The sequence below is a fragment of the Gobius niger genome (assembly GCF_951799975.1).
Source record: "Gobius niger genome assembly, chromosome: 20".
In the NCBI taxonomy this organism is placed as follows: domain Eukaryota; kingdom Metazoa; phylum Chordata; class Actinopteri; order Gobiiformes; family Gobiidae; genus Gobius; species Gobius niger.
Genome location: NC_136871.1, coordinates 10,360,209 through 10,380,022, shown reverse-complemented (window position 1 = coordinate 10,380,022; position 19,814 = coordinate 10,360,209). Strand labels below are relative to the sequence as shown.

The 19,814-nt window shown below is 40.5% G+C and overlaps 1 protein-coding gene across 1 annotated transcript; it reads right to left on the bottom strand.

Annotated features, from left to right (window-relative positions):
* Positions 1-4,868: 4,868 nt before the first annotated feature.
* On the bottom strand, positions 4,869-18,552 carry LOC306980126 (inter-alpha-trypsin inhibitor heavy chain H3-like). The gene is made up of 20 exons (XM_079579377.1): positions 18,411-18,552; positions 17,455-17,478; positions 17,017-17,174; positions 14,827-14,931; positions 14,554-14,716; positions 14,341-14,451; positions 14,133-14,261; positions 12,944-13,060; positions 12,706-12,874; positions 11,463-11,588; positions 11,193-11,374; positions 10,925-11,104; positions 9,628-9,767; positions 9,387-9,547; positions 8,207-8,386; positions 7,969-8,082; positions 6,774-6,978; positions 6,527-6,702; positions 5,099-5,192; positions 4,869-5,016 (listed from the first exon to the last, which is right to left on the bottom strand). Exons 1-20 carry the CDS (start codon positions 18,507-18,509, stop codon positions 4,878-4,880), a joined length of 2,772 nt encoding a protein of 923 aa, XP_079435503.1. The 5' UTR covers positions 18,510-18,552; the 3' UTR covers positions 4,869-4,877.
* Between the last annotated feature and the right edge of the window lie 1,262 nt (positions 18,553-19,814).

Below are 19,814 nucleotides of genomic sequence, written 5' to 3'. Positions count from 1 at the left end.
TATATTAAGCTCATGCATGACAATTCGGAATCCAAGTAACAACTTTTTGAGTGACAGGAGTGCAGGATTTTAGAGGCAGTTGTGGTGAACAGGCCTGAGCTCATTCTACACATTAGGACATTGTTGGAACATGTAGGGGGAGGAAAATATTTATTTCTAAACTCCGTATATTCCCCATAATGAGAATCACAGAAGTAAAAAGTGTCATATAAAAGTGAAATAGAGAAAAGCCGATACATTAAAAGTGTTTCCAAACATCTGACTGGTAGTGTATGTTTAGTTGCTCACTTTGTTCATCTCTTAACCCCCACCTGAACCGAGCACACTTTCTCCAGTCTAAAAAACTTCTTGTTTCAAAAAAGTGTCAAAATAGTGACGGGGAAAAAGCCACAAAGCAGAATCTAAAGAGTGACAAAAACATGCCAGAGGAGAAACAAAAACACAACAAAAAAGTGACATAAGAGTGACAAATATGTGAAAAACATGTCAAAAAAGCCACCAAAAAAACCTGTGAAAGGGGGTCAAATAAATAAGGGGTACTCGGAGTATAAATGAATTCCTCAAGGGGTACGTGGGATAAAAAAGGTTGCCCTAAAGTATTGAGGTAACTTGAATACAAATTGCTCCCACTGGTAAACAGCCTGTTAAATTATTAAATCAAACGGCGGGGAGCGGCTAAACGGCGGGACGAGTGTTGCGTCCCCCATGAGGTCGGGTAACAGGAGGACTCCGTGTCGCCGTGGGCTCGCAGTGCTACCTGCAGGGTGGCTTTTGCGGCGGCGAGGCCATGTCAGCGGCGCTCAGGTGTAACCGCACAGACAGGAGGACAGACGGCGCGGCGACCGGCTGGCGTCAGCGGCCACACGCCTGTCACCACACACCGCACGCCGCAGAGCCACATACCGCAGCACCCACACCACGGGCGCACAATGAGCGCTCAGTCCGAGCATCACGCACCACCGGCAACAGCAATGTCAAATATTCACACAAGGGAGGGAGCGCCCCGACCTGGGAGGTGAGCGCAGAGGAACGGGTTAAAAAAAGAAAAAAGGAAAGGCAGGACTTACTGCGGCGCACATGGGTCAGGTCTTGTTTGGAGAAGTTTGGGGGAAGACGTCGGCGTCAAAGCGAGGTTTTTATACTTGTGGGGTTTGTCGTCCGAGTCTCTGGAAATGATAATAGTAGTTAGATAGTACAACAGAGTCACTGAAGTGAAATTGAGCTCCACTTATTTCTGAATAAAAAGTTGTTCTAAGGTGTTCTTAATAATAACATTTTCAGAATCTTTTTTAGAAAATGTTTTGAATTTTATCATTTATGGGGAAAAATCACATTTGTACAATTAATTTAGTATTTATCTTCAATGAAGGTTCTTGAGTCATCTTCTTCACTCTGTAGTTGAAGTGTCGAATGTTTTGCCTCTCATCCAAAAGGCTTTTTTTAATGTATTTACTCATATTTTTTTCGCAGTGCCTCGAGAATAGTTAACACATGAGTGTAAAATGTATTGATTTAGTTATAAAATATATCATTATTATATGGTATAATCTGATACAATGGTCAGATATGAAACGTGTTTAGGCAATAACCTCAAAATAGGTTTTGAATAATCCATGTCTTGAATTAAACATGTATTTATTTAGTATTATCTCCAATTGATACATCTTAAGTAGATAAAAACACACACATGCAGAAATAAACAACAGCAAGAGTCTGTTCAGTGGCAGATTGTTTACAGCTCTCTTCTGCCCTCTAGTGGGCGACATGATATATATATTTTTTTCAATCTAAAATTGAGTTAATGCTGTAAACCTTGAAGAACCGTGTGTAATGCACAGCACAGATAATAATGCCTGTCACATGCAAAGAAGTCGTTTTAACAGAGCGCAGGCCTGAATGAAGTACAGCGGGTCCAGTTTAACTACGGCCAACACCCTGAGCACATCTGCAGTTAATCAGCACAGCTTACCCAAACACACATAACACACACACAGGCAAAACCTTCTCCAACCATCGCCCTCAGAAACACCAGACGAACTGTTGAACTTCCGACATGACCGGGGTCAGCAGCACACTTACCCTCACTCTAACAGTAACAAGAGCCGGAGCCGCGGTGAAGGAGTCCCTGAAACAAAAGCGTAAAGAGCACAGAGGTTTGTTAGTGAACACAGGCAAGAAGTAAATAACCATTATGACAACTCTTTATCACAACTATTGAGACAGCGTTTTGTTTGAAATGAAGATCTTTTTCAAGAATCTTAACCAAGTCATAAATTGTGGCATTTGCATTACTCCCCGCACAATATACTACCAAGTCTAATTTACAGGTGGAACTCAGAAATGTAGAATATCGTTCAAAAGTTTGTTTATTTCTGCAATTCAACACGTGAAACCAATATATGATATAGATTCATTACATGTCAAGCCTTTTGTTTGTTATAATTTTGATGATTATGGCTCACAGTCCATTTTCAAAATAGTCTACTTTTATGAGATTGTGAATTTGGGGTTTTGTACAAGCTGAGCCATAATAATCAAATTATAACAAATAAAGGCCACACCTATCTGACTTTGCATTTAATGAGTCTGTCATATATTAGTTTCACAGTTCACAGAAACCAATGCACTTTTTAACGATATTCTAATTTTCTGAGATTCACCTGTATTTTTAAAATGTTATTCATTACAGACCAGTAGAGCTGAAACAACTAATCGATTAATTGAAATAGTCGACAACTATTTTAGTAATCGATTAATCGTTTTCTGGTTCACACAGACTCAAATAGAGCAAAAATGACATGAAAATGTTGTATTTTTGATGCAATCCTGCTTTGTTTTCATAGTTAGGGTCTGTAGTGTTTTGTACATTATAAATTTCATAAATCATCCAAACAGAAAACAGAATTAGCCTAAGAGCCTCCAACAAACATTCACTTTAAGTTTACTCCATCAACATGTCCTCAAGTCACTTTAGTGTTATGTGATAAATAAATTAAAAAATACAATTTTCCTACACCATTCACAGCCAAGCGATTTATCGATTAATCGTAAAAATAATCGATAGATAAATCAAGAAAATCACAACATCCAAAATGGATATATCAGCATTTGAAAACAAGAACTGAGATCCTTCATTTTTAGTGCGCACTTTTTTTTTCATAGTTCAGTCCTAAAGGCAACTCAAAGCACATTAACTGTGTTGTTTTCGGCAGCAGTACTTACAGTAGTTAGTGATCTGTTGTATTTGGGTCAGCCATGCACAGTAGAAACCAGAGCCAACTTAACCAATGGGCTAGCAGGGGCTGGAGCCCAGGGGCCTACCATAGGCAAGGGCCTCTCAGAATTAAAGAAAAAAAAGGCATTTGTTGATTTTTTATTATTTTTTTCGCGGCATGACTGTACATTGTGCTGCGCTCCTACCTGGAGTAGGCCCGCTCTACCTGGCCCAGAGGGATACATGTAGGAATAGCAGGGTTAGGGTTTTGGTGGGATTTAGGGTTAGGGCTATAGGTAAGCGTTAGGGCTAGGGTTTGCGCTGAAGGGGGATGGGGGCCTACAGTTCTGTTTAAGCCCTGGGGCCTATGTGTACATTAAGGCGGGCCTGGTAGAAACAATACAACTGTGTTAGTAATACTTCTTCTAGCCCATAAAGCTATTATAACATGGATTTTTGCACTTTGGCCTAATGCTTACATTTGCATAACACACTACAAAATGTCTAGGTAATTCTAAAACAATGTGCTGTTTACGACAGAAAGAAAAACGCTGCCACGTGGTCCAATCATTGGAAGTGCAATAATAATCTATGCTGAATCCGTAGTTAGCTTGTAATATGGAGGCTCCCGAGTGTAAAAAGCACAAACACATGTGCACTTAACTTATTATTACAGTCTATGCTTAAAAACCCATGGTTATTAAATAGCTAAATGATGAAACACTGAAGTTAGTTAACGTAAATACAGCCGAGATACCATCAACATAAATAATCTGCGTTTGTTAACTGAGAAATCGCACTTTACTGCAGCGATGAAAAGGATGAATGTCGTTAGGCTCATTATTCTGAATTAATTGTGAAAATTGTCGAAAAAGGAGTGGTACCTCTCAGGACAGTTTGAACTTCATGTTTGAGTCTCACGTGCAGGTTCTTCAACACAACGACGCCCCCTGCTGGACACTAATCTACCTGCTCATGCCATGGAAACAAAAAGACTGCCCTTTATTATAGTAAAAAAAAAAAGTGCTTTTATTGAATATAAAAATAGACCATGTGGAAGTACATTATTTAAAAAAAAAATACAACAGACAAATATATCAGATCGTACCAAAGCGAGGCCCACATTTGAAATCCACATTTTTAAACCCATCTGTATTTATTTATTTAGTATATACAATACTTAAAGGCACTAAATCCCATTTTTTTCTTTAGCATGTTGTTTGTCCTAAACTCAGACATTTGTGGGAAAAACACAGTGCATCTAATTATAAAGCATTGGTGTCGATTTTATGAACTTGCAGGCGGGTTTTCTTTGTTTTCTTGCATTCCTGTTCAGAAAGTTAGGAATGAGTTTGGATCACAGTCAACATTTTAATTTAGTGGCTTCTTCTTTCATTGTTTGTATTGAAAATGAAAAAAAAAAGTCAAGTATAGAGCTTTAATGCAGACCAGCTGTAATAAACAACTTGAATTGCACTGATATTCTTTTCATCCCGTAGCGTGCTCAGTGTGTAATAAAATCTATGTAGAAAAGAGTTGTTCAAATCATCATCTGTACTGGTAGTTGCCTCCTGTACAATGGAAAACCCGTGTATAACTGAGGGCTTGTCTACACACAAAAATAAAAATTGATTGAATTGTCACACTATAGTCACAATTTCCTTCAATCCATTTTCAAGAGATTTGGCACAATGTAGTCCGAGGCGGTGCCATCTATGAGCCCTGTCCCGTTGTTATCCACAAACCAGCAACCGATGGTTCTTCCAGAAATCACGTCAAAGCTGAAGTCTTTCTGTAAATGCCTGCAAATCCCGCAACACGTCATTTTAGCAAACCATGAAGGGTCAGATAAGACGGAGAATAAAAGGTTTGCAGCACAATCACCTCATCACGTTGAGTTGTCGTCCTTTCACATACATGACACTCGCTGCTTGATCCGGGCGAGAGAGCTCAAAACTCACTCCATGATAGAACTGACCTGAAGGAGGAGAAACAGAGTGTGTTTTGTCCTTTTCCGTGACTTGGTGAACAATATAGTTGAGATGAAGAAAGAAGAGAGAATCCTGAATAAAGCTCGCAACACTGATAACCGAAGCACTAACCCTAACCCCTAACCATTCGGGGATCATGCCTGAACTTACACCAGTGAATACAGTTCTCCCTCTCTTCTTCCACCCTTCTCCTCCTCCATTACCTCCTCTTTAGGTGTGTGGGTGAGGATGAGGGGTTGAGCACATGCCTGGACAGGTGGGGGAGTATCCCGACCCTGGACAAAGGTTCTTACTCCTTTGCTCTTCCTCTCCTTCTTCACCGGCCCAGCCTTTTCTTTTTCTTTTTTTTTTTTACACCTTTCGGCTCTTATGTCTGAACTTAACCAGGCCCAACAATGGCTTCAACAAGAGGCCTCTATTGAGGACCTGTCTGTCCCATTATACTTCCACCACGTCACTCTCAGAGGATGGATCTTCTGGACATGGAACCAGTCTTATATAATGCAGTGAATGGGAAACTGTGGATTATGTGCACGGGCCAGTCCCTAAGATTTTTGCTTTACTTATTGTACATAAGATACCTCGTTTTTCTACTATTTAACGGTTTGCACATTTCCTGTCTGTTTTTGCACACTCTGAGTGATCTTATTGAATGCCGATTGTAACAAATTAATTTCTCTGTTATGAGATCAACAAAGGATTATCTTATCTTATCTTATCATACCTTTGACTTTCTACCAACTTTTAATTCGCACAAAGTGGATTGGGAGGTCATCTGGTTATTTTTCTAAACCTAACCCCGCCCTAACCCTTAACAAGCCTATACCACCAATTAATTTTCTCGTAGGAGAGGTGTGGTTTACGATCATCCATAGCCGTTTATTGGGCGCCATGAATGTTTATCACATGCGTCTGCACGTAGCCACAGCCAATCGTATCATCGTATCAGAAGACATATGACGTGCTCGCTGTAAACGTTCGAGCTAAACTATTTAGAACACGGCCTAAAGCTTGATCAAAAGAAGGAGTCGCTGCTGTCATGTTGGATCTAAACAAACTGCAAGCTTCTGTATGTCGAATAGCGCGTCATCATCTTGCCGTCCCTCCTCGTTCTGTGATTGGTCCCAAATCCAATGCAAAAATTTAGGCCAATGTCCCCAGGCTGATGATTCGAGCTGCATGGGTATTCCCAGGCTCACCCTTAAAACTAAATTGAAAAGTTTACACTAAAAAACCATGGCACTGTTTCACTCATTTGGTCTGGGGGCACGTCTCTAGATCCTGAGCCAGAATCTTGGAATCTTGGAAAAGCGTGTCTTACCCAGCAGACCGTGAACTGACGGTGACAAGTGGTGACTGTCCAGGGTGTAGAAGCCCAGGTAGTCTTGTTGATCATGGCGTCTCTTCCAGACCTTTGTATGTTTAATGACCATAAACTTAACAGCATGCCGTAATGTGACCGTCAGGCTGCAGTTTTTGGTCAGTTTGAACTCCATGCTGAAGGATAAAAACATTGCGTTATTTTCAGCATTTCAAAATAAACTGTGCGCTGAGTTTGGTTTTCTCACTCGGGCCATTGGACTGTGGTTGTATTGGACCACAGGAGCCGAACGTGTTCCCCGTCGTCCTGCGTCAAGAGGATGTCCTGGGTGCTCACCTCAAGCCTCAGCCCCAGTGACTCATGGGTAATGCCAAAGCGGCCGAAATATGTTTTCATGTGAGCTTCATCTCCAGCTACTGCCTTTCCAATGATCTCACCATTGACAACAAATCCTAAAGATGGTGAGCACATTCAGCCGTTAGAAATGTGTGAATATTAATAACTGAGAATCACCTGCAAAGAAAAGCTTATGCAGTGTTGGGGAAAATACAAAGAATATTGAATACTTGTGTTAAAATGAATGTTTTAATATATTTTGTTACTTTGTCCAATCAGAGTATTGTATTCTGAATAGAGATGCCCCAATCCAGCTTTTTTGTTTCCGACACCGATACTGGAGGTTTGCGTATGTGTCGATATTAACCGATACCAAGTGACTCAAGAGACTTTTTTAAAAGTGGCTTTCTCTGAGGGTAAAGGTGAAAGTTCTTCTTTCCTTCATTTAAAGATTAATAATGTCTTATCTTTTCTTATCATGATGTCACAGATCAACTATCTATTAATAACATAATCAAATACATTTAACAAAAAAATCCCAGGACCCAGCCTTGATTACTTAGCATTAGCATTAGCATGCTGCCACTAGCTTTAGCATGCCAGTGCTAGGTGCGGCATTTTGCGATCAAAATACATTTGCAGAGGTTAAAACAAATTCTGCGATTGAATTCTCCAGGTTCTTAGCTTCAAAATGACATACAGCATGCCCACTTGGATTTAGCTGGTGAAAGATGTTTTTTTTTTTTCAGGGATGAAGTTCAGCTTTGGAAATTCGTAGCCGATACCCGATATCATATTTTTTCCAGTATTGGCTCCGATATCCGCTACCAGAATTGGATCAGTGCATCTCTAATTCTGAATACTTACAATACTTTCACGTTGATTTACATCATAATCATGCAAAAAATGTAATGTTTTGTCAAACTGATATGACACCCCTGCGGTTTATAATGTGTGGCTATCAGTGTACATGAGGTGTCAATCCTACTACTACAATGAGCTTGATGCGCCCAACCCTGGCAAGATGCTGTTATTGAATAAATGCATTTGTTTTAAAGTTATTGGTTGCATTGATTTGATCAGTTTAAGGAAAGAATATATTTTACCTGATCGGGGATCTCTCACTAAGTTAAAAATGGTTCCGGGCTTATCGTTGATGTTGAAGCACAAAGCGTCATCTCTGTCGGGCAGCTCGATCATGAAGTGCGGGTCTCCATCAGCTGCAGAGAATCACCACAACAAGAACTGAGCCATTTACCAGTAAATCATTTACAGAACATCTGATCCAGCAGATGACAGATGCAAAGTTCCAAACAAAATGTCTTACAACAGGAAGTATCTTACCATCTGACCTCCCTCCGCCGCCTCTGCCGCCTCCACCCCCGCCTCCTCCACCTCCTCCTCCACCTCCTCTACCTACTCCACCCCTGCGAGTGGGCGATGAGTGAGAACGTGAAGGTGGGGCAGGGGCAAGGGCTTGTGCACCAGTCCCGCCCTGGGCCCTCTCAGCTTTCTGTCTCTGAGCTTCAAAACAATGATGGGATGACAGGGAGTTCAGTCACAGCAAGTCATCTGCACTTTGGAGAGATCACGAGAGATCCCCCCACACTTCAAAATGTAATTAGCATTTCGAATAATTCAAGCGCTTTATTTATGCTAAATTAATTTCACAAAAAGACACGGTTTATCATCAAAAACACATCTAATTCCATGCTTTGGGAACTCCTGCTTTAGAGAACAGCCAATACATGTGTTTCCAATGACATCACGCATAGTTTCGGCCGCCATTTTTAATACCAAACTAGAATTATACAGTACTACAACATGTAACAATATCTCTACTCAGGCTGAAAATTAAAGACAACTGATTGACAGTGGCATTTTTATGTACAAGCCCGCCTCCAGAGACACACATTTATGTGATATAACCAGTAAATGTTGCACAGACATAGCAGCTCTGTCTGTCAAGCTACAGCAGGATTTACTAAAGAGCTGTTTAACTCCTCAAACTAAATTAACACATCAAAGAGGAAACAGGAAACCTTTCTTTGTGATATTTATAGTTTCTCATGTCGACAGTCTCAGCCTGAGTCAGTCTTTAAGTTGCTCAAGACGTTAGCATGCTACCGGTTAGCAACTGTCAACCAACTGTCAATTGCTTCAACACTATAAACACATGTGTGGCTCACATCTATGAACCTTGAGGAAATAGGTCAGAGCTGAGCTGTTGAAGCTAAATGCTACCCAGTAGCATGCTAACGTCTTGAGCAGCATAAACACTGACTCACATACATAGTTCTTTACATAAACGTGCGTCTCTGGGGCTGTGCTTTTACTGTTATCTGCTTGTGCAATGATTATGAGTACATGAAAAGGCCACTGTCAATCAAGTGGTTTATATCCTGAGTAGAGATATTGGCACATGTTGTAGTACTGCATAACTTTACTTTGGTATCCAAAATGGCCGCCATAACAACAAAAGTCACATGACTGAAAGGCATGTATACGAGAATGTGTCCCATACCCTCGGTCAGCTTATCTGCCACCAGCGTGCTGTCGGGCTGGTCCTCAGTTTGAGGCTTGGTGACGACCATCGAGGTGAGGGGAGTGACAAAGCCGTACAGCAGAGACAAGTCCAGGGCCTTTTGTGTGTTGTTCACTTTCTCCAGCGCGGTGCCAATATCACTAAATAAATATGACAATAGAAGACACACCCCAGCATATAGACTTGGAACCAATAATTTCAAACTAAATTTGAAAGAAACCTTTTTTCCAACAACTGCTGGATGGTGAGGTATGCCCAAAGGCGCTCAGTGAAGTTCCCAAAGATGTAGCTCTCGTCTGGGTAGATCACATCCCAGTCCTCAACCTGAGCCTGACCTTGGACACTGAAGTCGTTACTGGACTGCAAAACAGAACAAAGCTTCAATATGTCATGTAATATTTATTAACTTCTTAACCCCCACCTGAACCGAGCACATTCTCTTCAGTTTGGCTTTACCCAAATTGAAAGCTTCTTGGAAAAAAAGGATGAAAATGCAACAAAAAAAGTGACAAAAACCATCACAGAAATATTACAAAAAAGTGACAAAAATGCAATAAAAATACTAGTGGTGGGACTCAACTAAAATGTTTTAATTGAGTTAATTATGGCATTTGTAATGAATTCATTGCAATTAAGCATCATTTATTTAGGGGTTTTAATAATTATTTAGAAGTATATTTTCGATGCTTCTTTGTATTTTCCTACGTTTGAACTCATCTGAAGTGGAGATGTGAGGCCTGTGTGAACATTTCAAACACTTTTTGGAGAATGATCTTTTTAAATAGGCTTATGTCGGTGTTTAACTATGTGAATAAACAAGTTTAACAGTCAAATTGCTTTTGGCTTTACGTGTTGTTTGTGCCTAAGCAACGTCTGCAGGTGTCAAAAGTTAAGTGCGATTAATTTCGATTCATATTTTTAATCGCACCAAACCTTTTGTAATTAATTAATCGTAATTAAGCGAAAAAAGTCCCGGCCCTAAAAAATACTACAAAAGAGCAACAGAAAAGTGACAAAAATGTGATGGAAAAAGTGACCTAAACTTTATAAAAAGGGGTACTATATTGTGTGGCATAATAATACTTAGCAGTAAAGTCGAAGTGCACCTAAGGTATTATTACGACTTACAATATAGCACCCCTTTTAATCCACTTAGAAAATCAAAATGTGCAACTATACTTGGATCGTGTAGCTACTCATGTGACCTTATTTAAATAAGGATAATGTGGAAGAGCTTGGTCGCTTCTAACTTCACCCCCGTTTGGGTCCATGAGGAGAGGAGGAGAGGCTAAATGCTAACAAGATGCTCTGGGTTTTTGTGTGACGGAGAGCATGCGTAAAGACCAGACAGTTGCGCATCAACATGTTTATCATCAACCTTAGTTCTGACCGTACTAAGGTAAGGTAAGAACATATCTCAGTATGGAAAAACTGTGGTCTGTTCCTTTAAGGTGGGGTTTAAGAGGTTAAACCATCTGTAAAATGCCCAATTACTGTGCATTAGATGTGTATCTTACCCCTTGAGCAAACACCTCCACAAAAAAATTGTCCACATTGTTGTCGGACAGTTTTCCAGCCACGACAATCTCCGAGCCATCAAACAAGTGTCTGAAGTGGTTTTGGGTCATCACCGCATTGTCCGAATATTTCAGTCCCACATCTAACAGCAGCGGCTTTGAAACCTCTCCGTAGAATCCCTGAAACACATGTTCAATTATACAACATGTGCTAACTCATCCGCGTGCTCTTTGTTCCTTTTGTTGATAGTTTGATTATGGGCTATACCTGAAGCTGAACAGCAGCATCCGAGCCCTCAAAGATCCTCCGCGCCAGGCCTTTATTCTGTCTCGCCATCACATCCAGGAAGGAATAATCCACGTCATTCCCAAACCCGAGACAAAACAGTGACATATTCCCACCAATGGCATCTTGAATTCTTGTCTGGATCACACCGATTTGGCTCACTCCTAGTTGCAAGCACAAAGTCACATAGATGATTTTGACAATAGAAGATATAAAAATTCTTGCATGGATTTTCATAGTTGAAGATCTTACCAGAGTTTGGATTGCCATCGGTGAGCAATAGGATCAAATCTGTGCTTCTCTCTGGGACGGTGTTTTTCTTATGGCTGTCCTTCAACATGGCCACAGCCGCCTGTAGAGCGGAGTGAATGTCGGTGGCTGGAGGGTGGACAAATTTGGATTAAAATACAGTTTTGCTATGATAGACTAAAGCTGTATGAGATGAAAAATAGACTCCGAGCTGACAATATAATAATGTTGTTTCCTCAACATTATTATCCGGTTGTGTATGGGTTTTGAATTTGTTTTAAATTGTTCTATCTTCGGGTGTTGGTAGGTGGAATTCGAGGTAGACACAGTCTCCTCTTCCAATCAGCTGATAGTTAGGTCGGATAGGTAAAGCTCTAACCCACAGCCTAAAGCAAAGTTAGCTTAGGAGGAACTGCTGCTGTGGGAAGTATGATACACTGAGCTCTCTCCTCTAGCTCTTCTTACTGCAGACACTTTTACTTTTGTCTTTTGATTAGAATACAATATTTCCTGTATCTGCTGTCTGTTGATCGCTTATCACATGGTGTCCACCTGTCCCACGCCCCTCGGGAATGTGTCCCTTCGCGAATGGGACAGTTTCAGATGACCGGTCGTTAGTATTGTAGTCTTCAGCCCTGCACAACTGAGACTGGAAACAAGAACTGAAGCTCCAACAAGGACTGGACGTTCTTCCGTGGTCTTGGCCCTGTCTGCAGAGAGACTCCCATAAGCCCCGGGTCTATCTATAGCCTGTCCGTCCATGGGAGTGGATCTCTGCTTCTGAGGTTCTTCCAAGGGTTTCTCTTTTCTCCCACTGGGTTTTTTAAGTTTTTCCTCGCTGTAGGAGGGTCTAAGGACAGGGGATACCCAGGGGCAGGTTTGGACTTTACCTCCGTCTGGACATTATGTTTGCCTGGACGTGGCATTGTTTGTTTGGTTGTTGTTGATTGATAATCCCTGTTTGCTTCACCTTCACTTGACAGATTCTTTCTCATCATTTTAGCTCAAACTGCCTTTATTGAACTACTTCACTGTTTAGTCCTTACTACATAGTTGGAATTCAAGCTTTCTTAACTGTTCTAATCATAAATCGATGGCTGAGTGGCTGAGATTAGTTTTTGGATAGTAAATAAAATAATGATGGCGTAGTGGGACCTGTGGGCGATGGTCAAGTGGGGTCATTACCCTGACAGTCAGTCTCTGGAAGCAAAATGTTATTACTCCACACCCGATCCATTCCACTTACATCCATTGTCGTCTATGTTTCTAACAAAGTCCTTGGCATCTGTGATATTCTTCTCCGTTGCCTTGGTAAGATAGTTTTTCCATTTTTCAACGCGATTATCAAAAATGATTAAGGCAAAGTAGTCGTCTTGGTGGAGGTCATCCAAAATGGCCAGCAGCGCCTCTCGCGTCTGTTATAAAAGAACAAGTCTTACACAGCGAGGTTCCGTCTTCATGCATTCAGTGTGTGATGATGTTACCTGTCTCATCTTTGTTCCACTCATTGAGCCGCTTCTGTCGATGACAAACACCACATTGACCGGGACTCTGGGCAGGGCAGGAGGGGCGAAGAAATGCACAAAGTATCCGTTGACAATCTGTAAGAAGAAGCACATATTGGAATTTAACAGTTAAAGTAATAACTTGAAAGCGACGATTTATCAAATTGACGTCACAACTATCCACTCAGTTCAATTCTAGTACAGAAATGGGTGGTACTTTAAAACTGTAAGAATCCACGTATCATGAAAGTCCAATTCTACAATACAATAATGAAAATAATAAAGTAGTAGTAGAAGTAATGCTCACTGAAGTCTATATATGTATTATTATGTGTTACAAAAACCCTATCCGAACCAGGGAGACAAATAAAGTAAAGTAAATAATGATAATGAGTGTTCTACATACTGTATTACTCATTTATTTACATTTACACCGTCTGATCAAAAAAAGTTCCCACAAAAAAGTGACTAATATTTTTTCGGACCGCTTTTTACAATAACAAGCATTCGCTGTTGCACTGTTTCCGTAATCTTCTTCAATGTCTAAAGAAGCTTCTGCAACGTCTAAAGACATTTCACCAAGATCTTGCATTGATGATGGGAGAGTGTGACCACCGTAAGATTCTCAATGGGGTTGAGATCTGGACTCTGTGGTGGCCAATCCATGTGTGAAAATTATGTTTTATGCTCCCTGAACCGCTCTTTCATGATGTGAGGTCAATGTGCTGGCATTGTCATCTTGGAATATGCCTGTGCCATCAGGGAGAAAGAAACCCGTTGATGTTATCAGCTCATTCATTGGGCACACAGTGTTGCTAAACCTAGACCTGACCGACTGCACAACCCCAGATCATAACAGTTAGTTACATCCCGGTGTGTTCAGGCAGTGCATTTTTGTTTTGTTTTTTATCTGACGACGATTTGGAAGGTATATTTTTTATTGTTATTGCTGAAACTAAATATAGCATTGGTCAGTTATTGCTCTAACAAAAAACTGTCCAGCATATCCCCTACAGACCTCTTTTGCTTTAAACATAAATAGTGTTGCCAGAAAAATCTGACTGATCGGGTTTCCATAGCTCTTGTAAAGATCTGGAGAATGACAGGTTGGACACTCTATGTCAAGTTCACAGCATGTTGAATGTAAAGCACCATTGCAGAGACTTACCTGAATTTCCCCCAAAACCTTTTCTCGCTTCACATCATATTTTATTACAAAATCTCCATCAATTATAGATCCATCACATTCTGGACAGCTCCTCTGCTGCTCTACTGTCGGGGAAAAAGAAATATGTGCCTGCAAAAGCCGAAAAGATTAGTGACATTTAGTGTATGTAAAGCAAATGCTTCGTGTCTGCTCATTGTAGACGAGTTACCTTTTTGTCCGTAACAGTTTTCTCCACCAGAGGGAGCAAGTCATTGGACAGGAAAGTTGCTATTGCTTCAACAAAAGCAAGGCCCTGGGGCTCAAAGATGTTTGCCACAATCTGTGCCCACACCCAATAGAATTACACATTCAAGTTAATGAGTCTCACAAATGACAAAATCAGCCAGGCTAAAACATACAGATTTTAAATATGTTAGTTCACCTTAAACTCCTGGACGACCTGCTTGGGTTTCACACGTGTCAGAATCTCATATTGGCCTGATTTTCTTTGCAGAAGTTCCTCATAGGTCAAGGTAAACACAACATAGCTTGAAGCTGCGATGTTGACAGAAACTGCAAACTTCTCCATCTTCCTCCCTGAAGCCCTGCAAAGGTTCACAGGCTTCACAGTGCTGCATCTCGGATTGATGTGCAAGTTTAATAAACAAAGTGTTGATTTACGCTTGCAGCCCACTCAGCGTAAATAGTGACTTACTTGACTAAACCAGCAGTCTGTCCTGATGAAACCGCTTTGTCGTACTGCGTCTTGGCTTTTTCCTTCTCTTTCACATCTCCAACGTAGACTTTACCATCGATTTCCCTGTGCGGAACAGTGAGAGAAATATAGAATGTGTCAGGCAAAATCTAAATCTGTGACATCCTAATTTAGTGTCACTTATTGGTAATATACAGTATACACACAATGGTTTTCTGGTAGGCTAATCCTTTAACCTCTTAACCCCCACCTGAACCGAGCATATTTCTCCAGTTCAGCTTTACCCAAATCTAAACGTTTCTTGAAAAAAGTGTCAAAATAGTGACAAATACAAGACGCAAACATGGATGAAAAGGTTACAGATGAGCCACAAAAGAGTAATAGAAAAGTGACAAAAAAGTGATGAAAAAGTGATGAAAAAGTGACAAAAATGCAATGAAAAAGTGACAAAAAAGCGACAAAAAAGTGATGAAAAAATTATGAAAAAGTGACAAAATTGTGATGAAAAAGTGACAAAAAAGCGACAAAAAAGTGATGAAAAAATTATGAAAAAGTGACAAAAATGCAATGAAAAAGTGACAAAAAAGCGACAAAAAAGTGATGAAAAAATTATGAAAAAGTGACAAAATTGTGATGAAAAAGTGACAAAAAAGCGACAAAAAAGTGATGAAAAAATTATGAAAAAGTGATGAAAAAGTGTGTTGTGAAAATGTTGTGAAATAGTGCCAAAAAAATGACCAGAATGTGACAAAAAAGTGACAAAAAAGTGACAAAAAAGTGATAAAAAAAAGTGACAAAAAAGCAAATGAGGCGTTACACTGGCCTATATGCTGCAACCTTTCAGAGGGGGTTAAGGTTATAGGCCCTATATTGATGTTTTTTTTAAATTTACATTTAACAATGAAAGAGGGAGCAAGTACATTTAATTGTTAGTTTTGATCCAAACCTTCCTTGCACATTTCTATCACAATTCCTAACAAGGACGACCTTACAGGCACATTTCACAATTTTGCTAAAATTGATACAAATGCTTAAGGCGAGACACTGCAGGTGAATAGGAAAAAAAATAATAATAATAATACAGATATCAATTTGAAACTGTTGCTGTCGATCACTGGCATAAATGTGAGAAAAAAATACATTGCAAGTTTTCGTTATTTTATCTTTTCATATAAGAACAAGGTGTTTTATGCCTAAAAATGCCCCGAATTTCCCATCTTTTCGGCGGCAAAATCTGAATAATGGATAGAGCTACATTCAAATGTATGGTTTCATTTTATTGATAAATGAGCTACCAAGACGTTTTCAGAGGGGATTTAGGATTTTTTGTGGAAAAATTTGTAAAAATGTAATTTTCGCCTTATTAACTCAATAAATGGGGCTAGGGATTAAATAATAAAAAATACCTCTGAAAAAATCTTCCAAATATTGTTCAGTCCAAGGCTGGAAAATGTGAAGTCTTTAGGTCCGACTGACGTGGACATAATGTCGCCACAATGACAGAAAAATGTGTTTTGAGAAAAAGGCCCTTGAAATTGCATTCTCCCATATAAGTGCATGGGAGAACATTGAATCAGCGCAATATTTAAACTTGTTATTGTGAAGATTAGGCATATTTTCTGTTTCCGGGTGAAAGCTTATATGTTCAGAGACCAATCCCAAAACCTGAAAACTGAAAAAAAAATTGTTTTGCCTGCAGTGTCTCCCCTTAAAAGGTAGATGCAAAGTAATTTTTCCACAATTATCTCAGTTTACAATATACTGGAGTAAGACTATTAGATAAAAAAAAATATATATACTGTATATAGGGACCTTGAACCTTAATATCTGAAGCCATATCGCACAAATCTTTTTCATCAGGTGTCAATACTGAGCCCTACCTTTTATAATTTACACCAAACATGGAATTTTAAGGACTCTAAATGTAGTGTGGCTAAGCATAAAAATGCAAATAAATCAGTATCACATAATCAAACCTATGCACCTCCAGAATAAAGGTCAAAAGTCGAGCATTTCTTCATACATGTAATAACTTTGCACATCATATTGATCTACGGTGGTTGTGGGAGTCCTCAACATGCTTATCCCTTTAATAGGTATTTAGATTTGCATTGCACCTTCGACCTGACGTTGCCTATAGCCCTGCTCTAGTGTGTCCATTCATGTATTAGTTTAAGGATGCAAACTGACATGCTGAAGTTGGTGATGAGCGCCGTCTTGGGGAGCTCCACCTCGAAGAAGATCTCCTGAGAGCTGTTGGCCTGGTTCAGAGCCTTCGACGTCATGACGGTGTGGGCGAAACGCGAGGTCACCGTGCAGTCCACCGTCACACTGTACACCTCCACCTTCTGCAGGACATTTTGCTCAGTTAACCATAAACCATGTACAAGAGGCACGTCTGCAGGAGGAAAGCAACGAGACAAAAGAGCAACCAGAACGAGCGCATGCCAAGAGTAAACAGGAGGTCTGTAAATGCCATCATGTGGAAGCAATTGAATCTATAAAGTCGGAACGAGGATGAGGCCAAACACAAACAATATTGCCAGTGTGAAACAAGAAGCAGATTTGGGTTCTCATGCACGCTATTGCAAAGAAACAGTTGATCTACTGTTTTGTTTTTATACTCACACCCCCTGGTCCGGCGCTTCTCTCCTGTTTTAAAGACAGAAATGATAAATCAGTGCACAGCGTTGTTTGCTCTCTGTAGTGTGGATGTTATTATCTCTTAACTAAGATATTCATGTCGCAGTTTTAAGTAAACTTGCATTAGTGGTAATACAAATCAAGCAGATAAGCTTCATCACCCCAGCCATTCAAAACGAAATTTGTTTGGAAAAAAATGGAATTAGATCCCAAACATTGAGTTAAATGCAAGTTCGGCTGCAAAAGGAGCAAAAACCAGTTATTGTGAGTCAGGATTATCTAACTACTGTAGGATTACTGGCCAATTATTGTTGACTCATCCATGCACCAGCCTGTCAATGGCTCAAGTAAGCTTAAAAAGTAACAGACAGTGAAGATGTGATTCAAGGCAGGTGCAGAGTAATCTGATCTCCAGGGGCGGATTGGCCAGAGGTCCATTCTGGAGGAGCACAGAAGGGCTGCTGGCTTGAGGGCCACCAGCATGCAAGGGGGTGCTGCTACCCGGCCTTGCAATTGCACAGTGAAGCAGCAAAATCACAAAAATTCTCTATTCTATTTGCTTAACAGCTGTTGTTCATTGGTGACACAGCAATCGCGCAATAAAAATTAGGCCTATTATAAATTGATGTCAAAATATGTCTTTGTGGACGCATGTGTTTACACTAACTTGGGCCGGGCTGGTCAGAGTCCAGGGCCCCTGCTGATCTCCAATAGTAAATGACATTTAAAATGCACTACAATTCCACTGTTGACTTAGTTTACAGGCGTATACAGGTGTTATTGCAGAGATACAAGTCAGAAATAAACCGCAGGAAACAGTAAACCGTTATTAAAAACATCTGTGCATCATAACAGAGCTCGGCCCTGCAGCTAAACCTTTCATGAAGCACCAACGTTGTGCATTTGCGCAGCCTGTAACAGGTAAACAGCGCACGGCTTACCTGATCTGGGGCATCTCTTCGGGACACAACCAGAGCTCCGTGGAGCGGAGTTGGGAGACACTGGCTCAGGCAGATCCACAGCAGCGCCACAGTCCACATCGCGCACATCCCTTGAAAACACTGGCCTGGCGCAGCGTGAGACAAAATGTGAAGGGAATTCAAAGCATGTGGGGATCAAATCTTCCTTGGAGAGTGTAACTCCGCCCCCAGTGAGAGGACCAGCCCTGGCCAGCCCTCACGCCCCCTGCTCTCCCACAGTTTGGAGAGCTGCGCGTCGGTTCCAGTAAACGCAGCGCGCGTTATGTCGGTAAAGCTTGGAAACAGACGTATGCAGCCAGTTCGGACATGCCCAACTGGAAATGGGCGAGTGCTACAGACGTGCGATGTTCCTAATGTAAAATAAGGTAGCTTTTTTTTATTCAGCCAGGCCTACATGTAAAACAACTGGCACTGGCTTATGGACAGAGAGCAGCATTATAATAGGCTATAGAAAATCATACAGTAATAATAGTAGTAAAGGTAATGGTAACAGCTTGGATTTGGACTTAAATGGACTTAAGTCTATGTTCTGTACCACCACATATCCATCAAGTCAAGGTTTGTGTTGATTCAAGGGCGGACTGGCCATATGTCCATTCTGGAAGAGCACAGAAGGGCCACTGGCTCTAGGGCCACCAGTCCCGCCTCAACTGAGCTTTGCCCAAATCTAAAAGCTAAAAAGAAAAACATCAAAATAGCGAGAAATAGAGGATGAAAGCAAAGCAAAGATGTGCTGGAAAAGCAACAAAAAAGTGACAAAAAATGTGATGAAAAGGCAACAAAAACATGAGAAAAACACGGACAAAAAAATATACAAAAACGTGAGAGAAACACAACAAAAAATGATAGAAAAAAAAATGGAAAAAAAACACAACATTTTTTTCCATCACTTTTGTAGGTCTTAGCTTTCAAATGAGGTGTTACATTGTTGCTCTCCAGTCGAGAAGCTTTTGGATTTGGGTAAAGCCCAGTATAAAAAAACATGAATCTAAAAGGAATTCCGTGGAGTGTGGTGTATGGTGCACCACAAGGTTCAATTTTGGGACCATTATTATTTATTATTTATATTAATGATTTTGCTTCTGTTTCTACGACCACCTTTCTCGTTCTTTTTGCTGATGATACCATTAAAAAAATAAAGTAAATAGAAAATCAACCTGGGGAAAATGCACTCGATTGAGGCGGGTGGTTAGAGGTTAAAACATGTATTTGTGGAAGTTACCCTAATTTGGGCCAGGCTGGTCCGAGTCCAGGGCTGTTTTTCAGTCCCAGTCCGCCCCTGGTGTTGATGTGACAAGGACACAACAGTGTGCACTGGCTGGAGCGGGATAGAAGGTGAAACGAGCTGCCTCTGATGAAATACTA

What these genes read in the sequence shown, in the direction of transcription:
- LOC306980126 (XM_079579377.1), bottom strand. Translation starts at nt 18,509, where the DNA reads ATGTGGACTGTGGCGCTGCTGTGGATCTGCCTGAGCCAGTGTCTCCCA. An exon ending in GAAGCGCCGGACCAGGGGGT is followed by an intron (nt 17,175 to 17,454) that starts GTGAGTATAAAA and finishes AATGTCCTGCAG; the next exon opens with AAGGTGGAGGTGTACAGTGT. An exon ending in GTGGAACAAAGATGAGACAG is followed by an intron (nt 12,875 to 12,943) that starts GTAACATCATCA and finishes CTTTTATAACAG; the next exon opens with ACGCGAGAGGCGCTGCTGGC.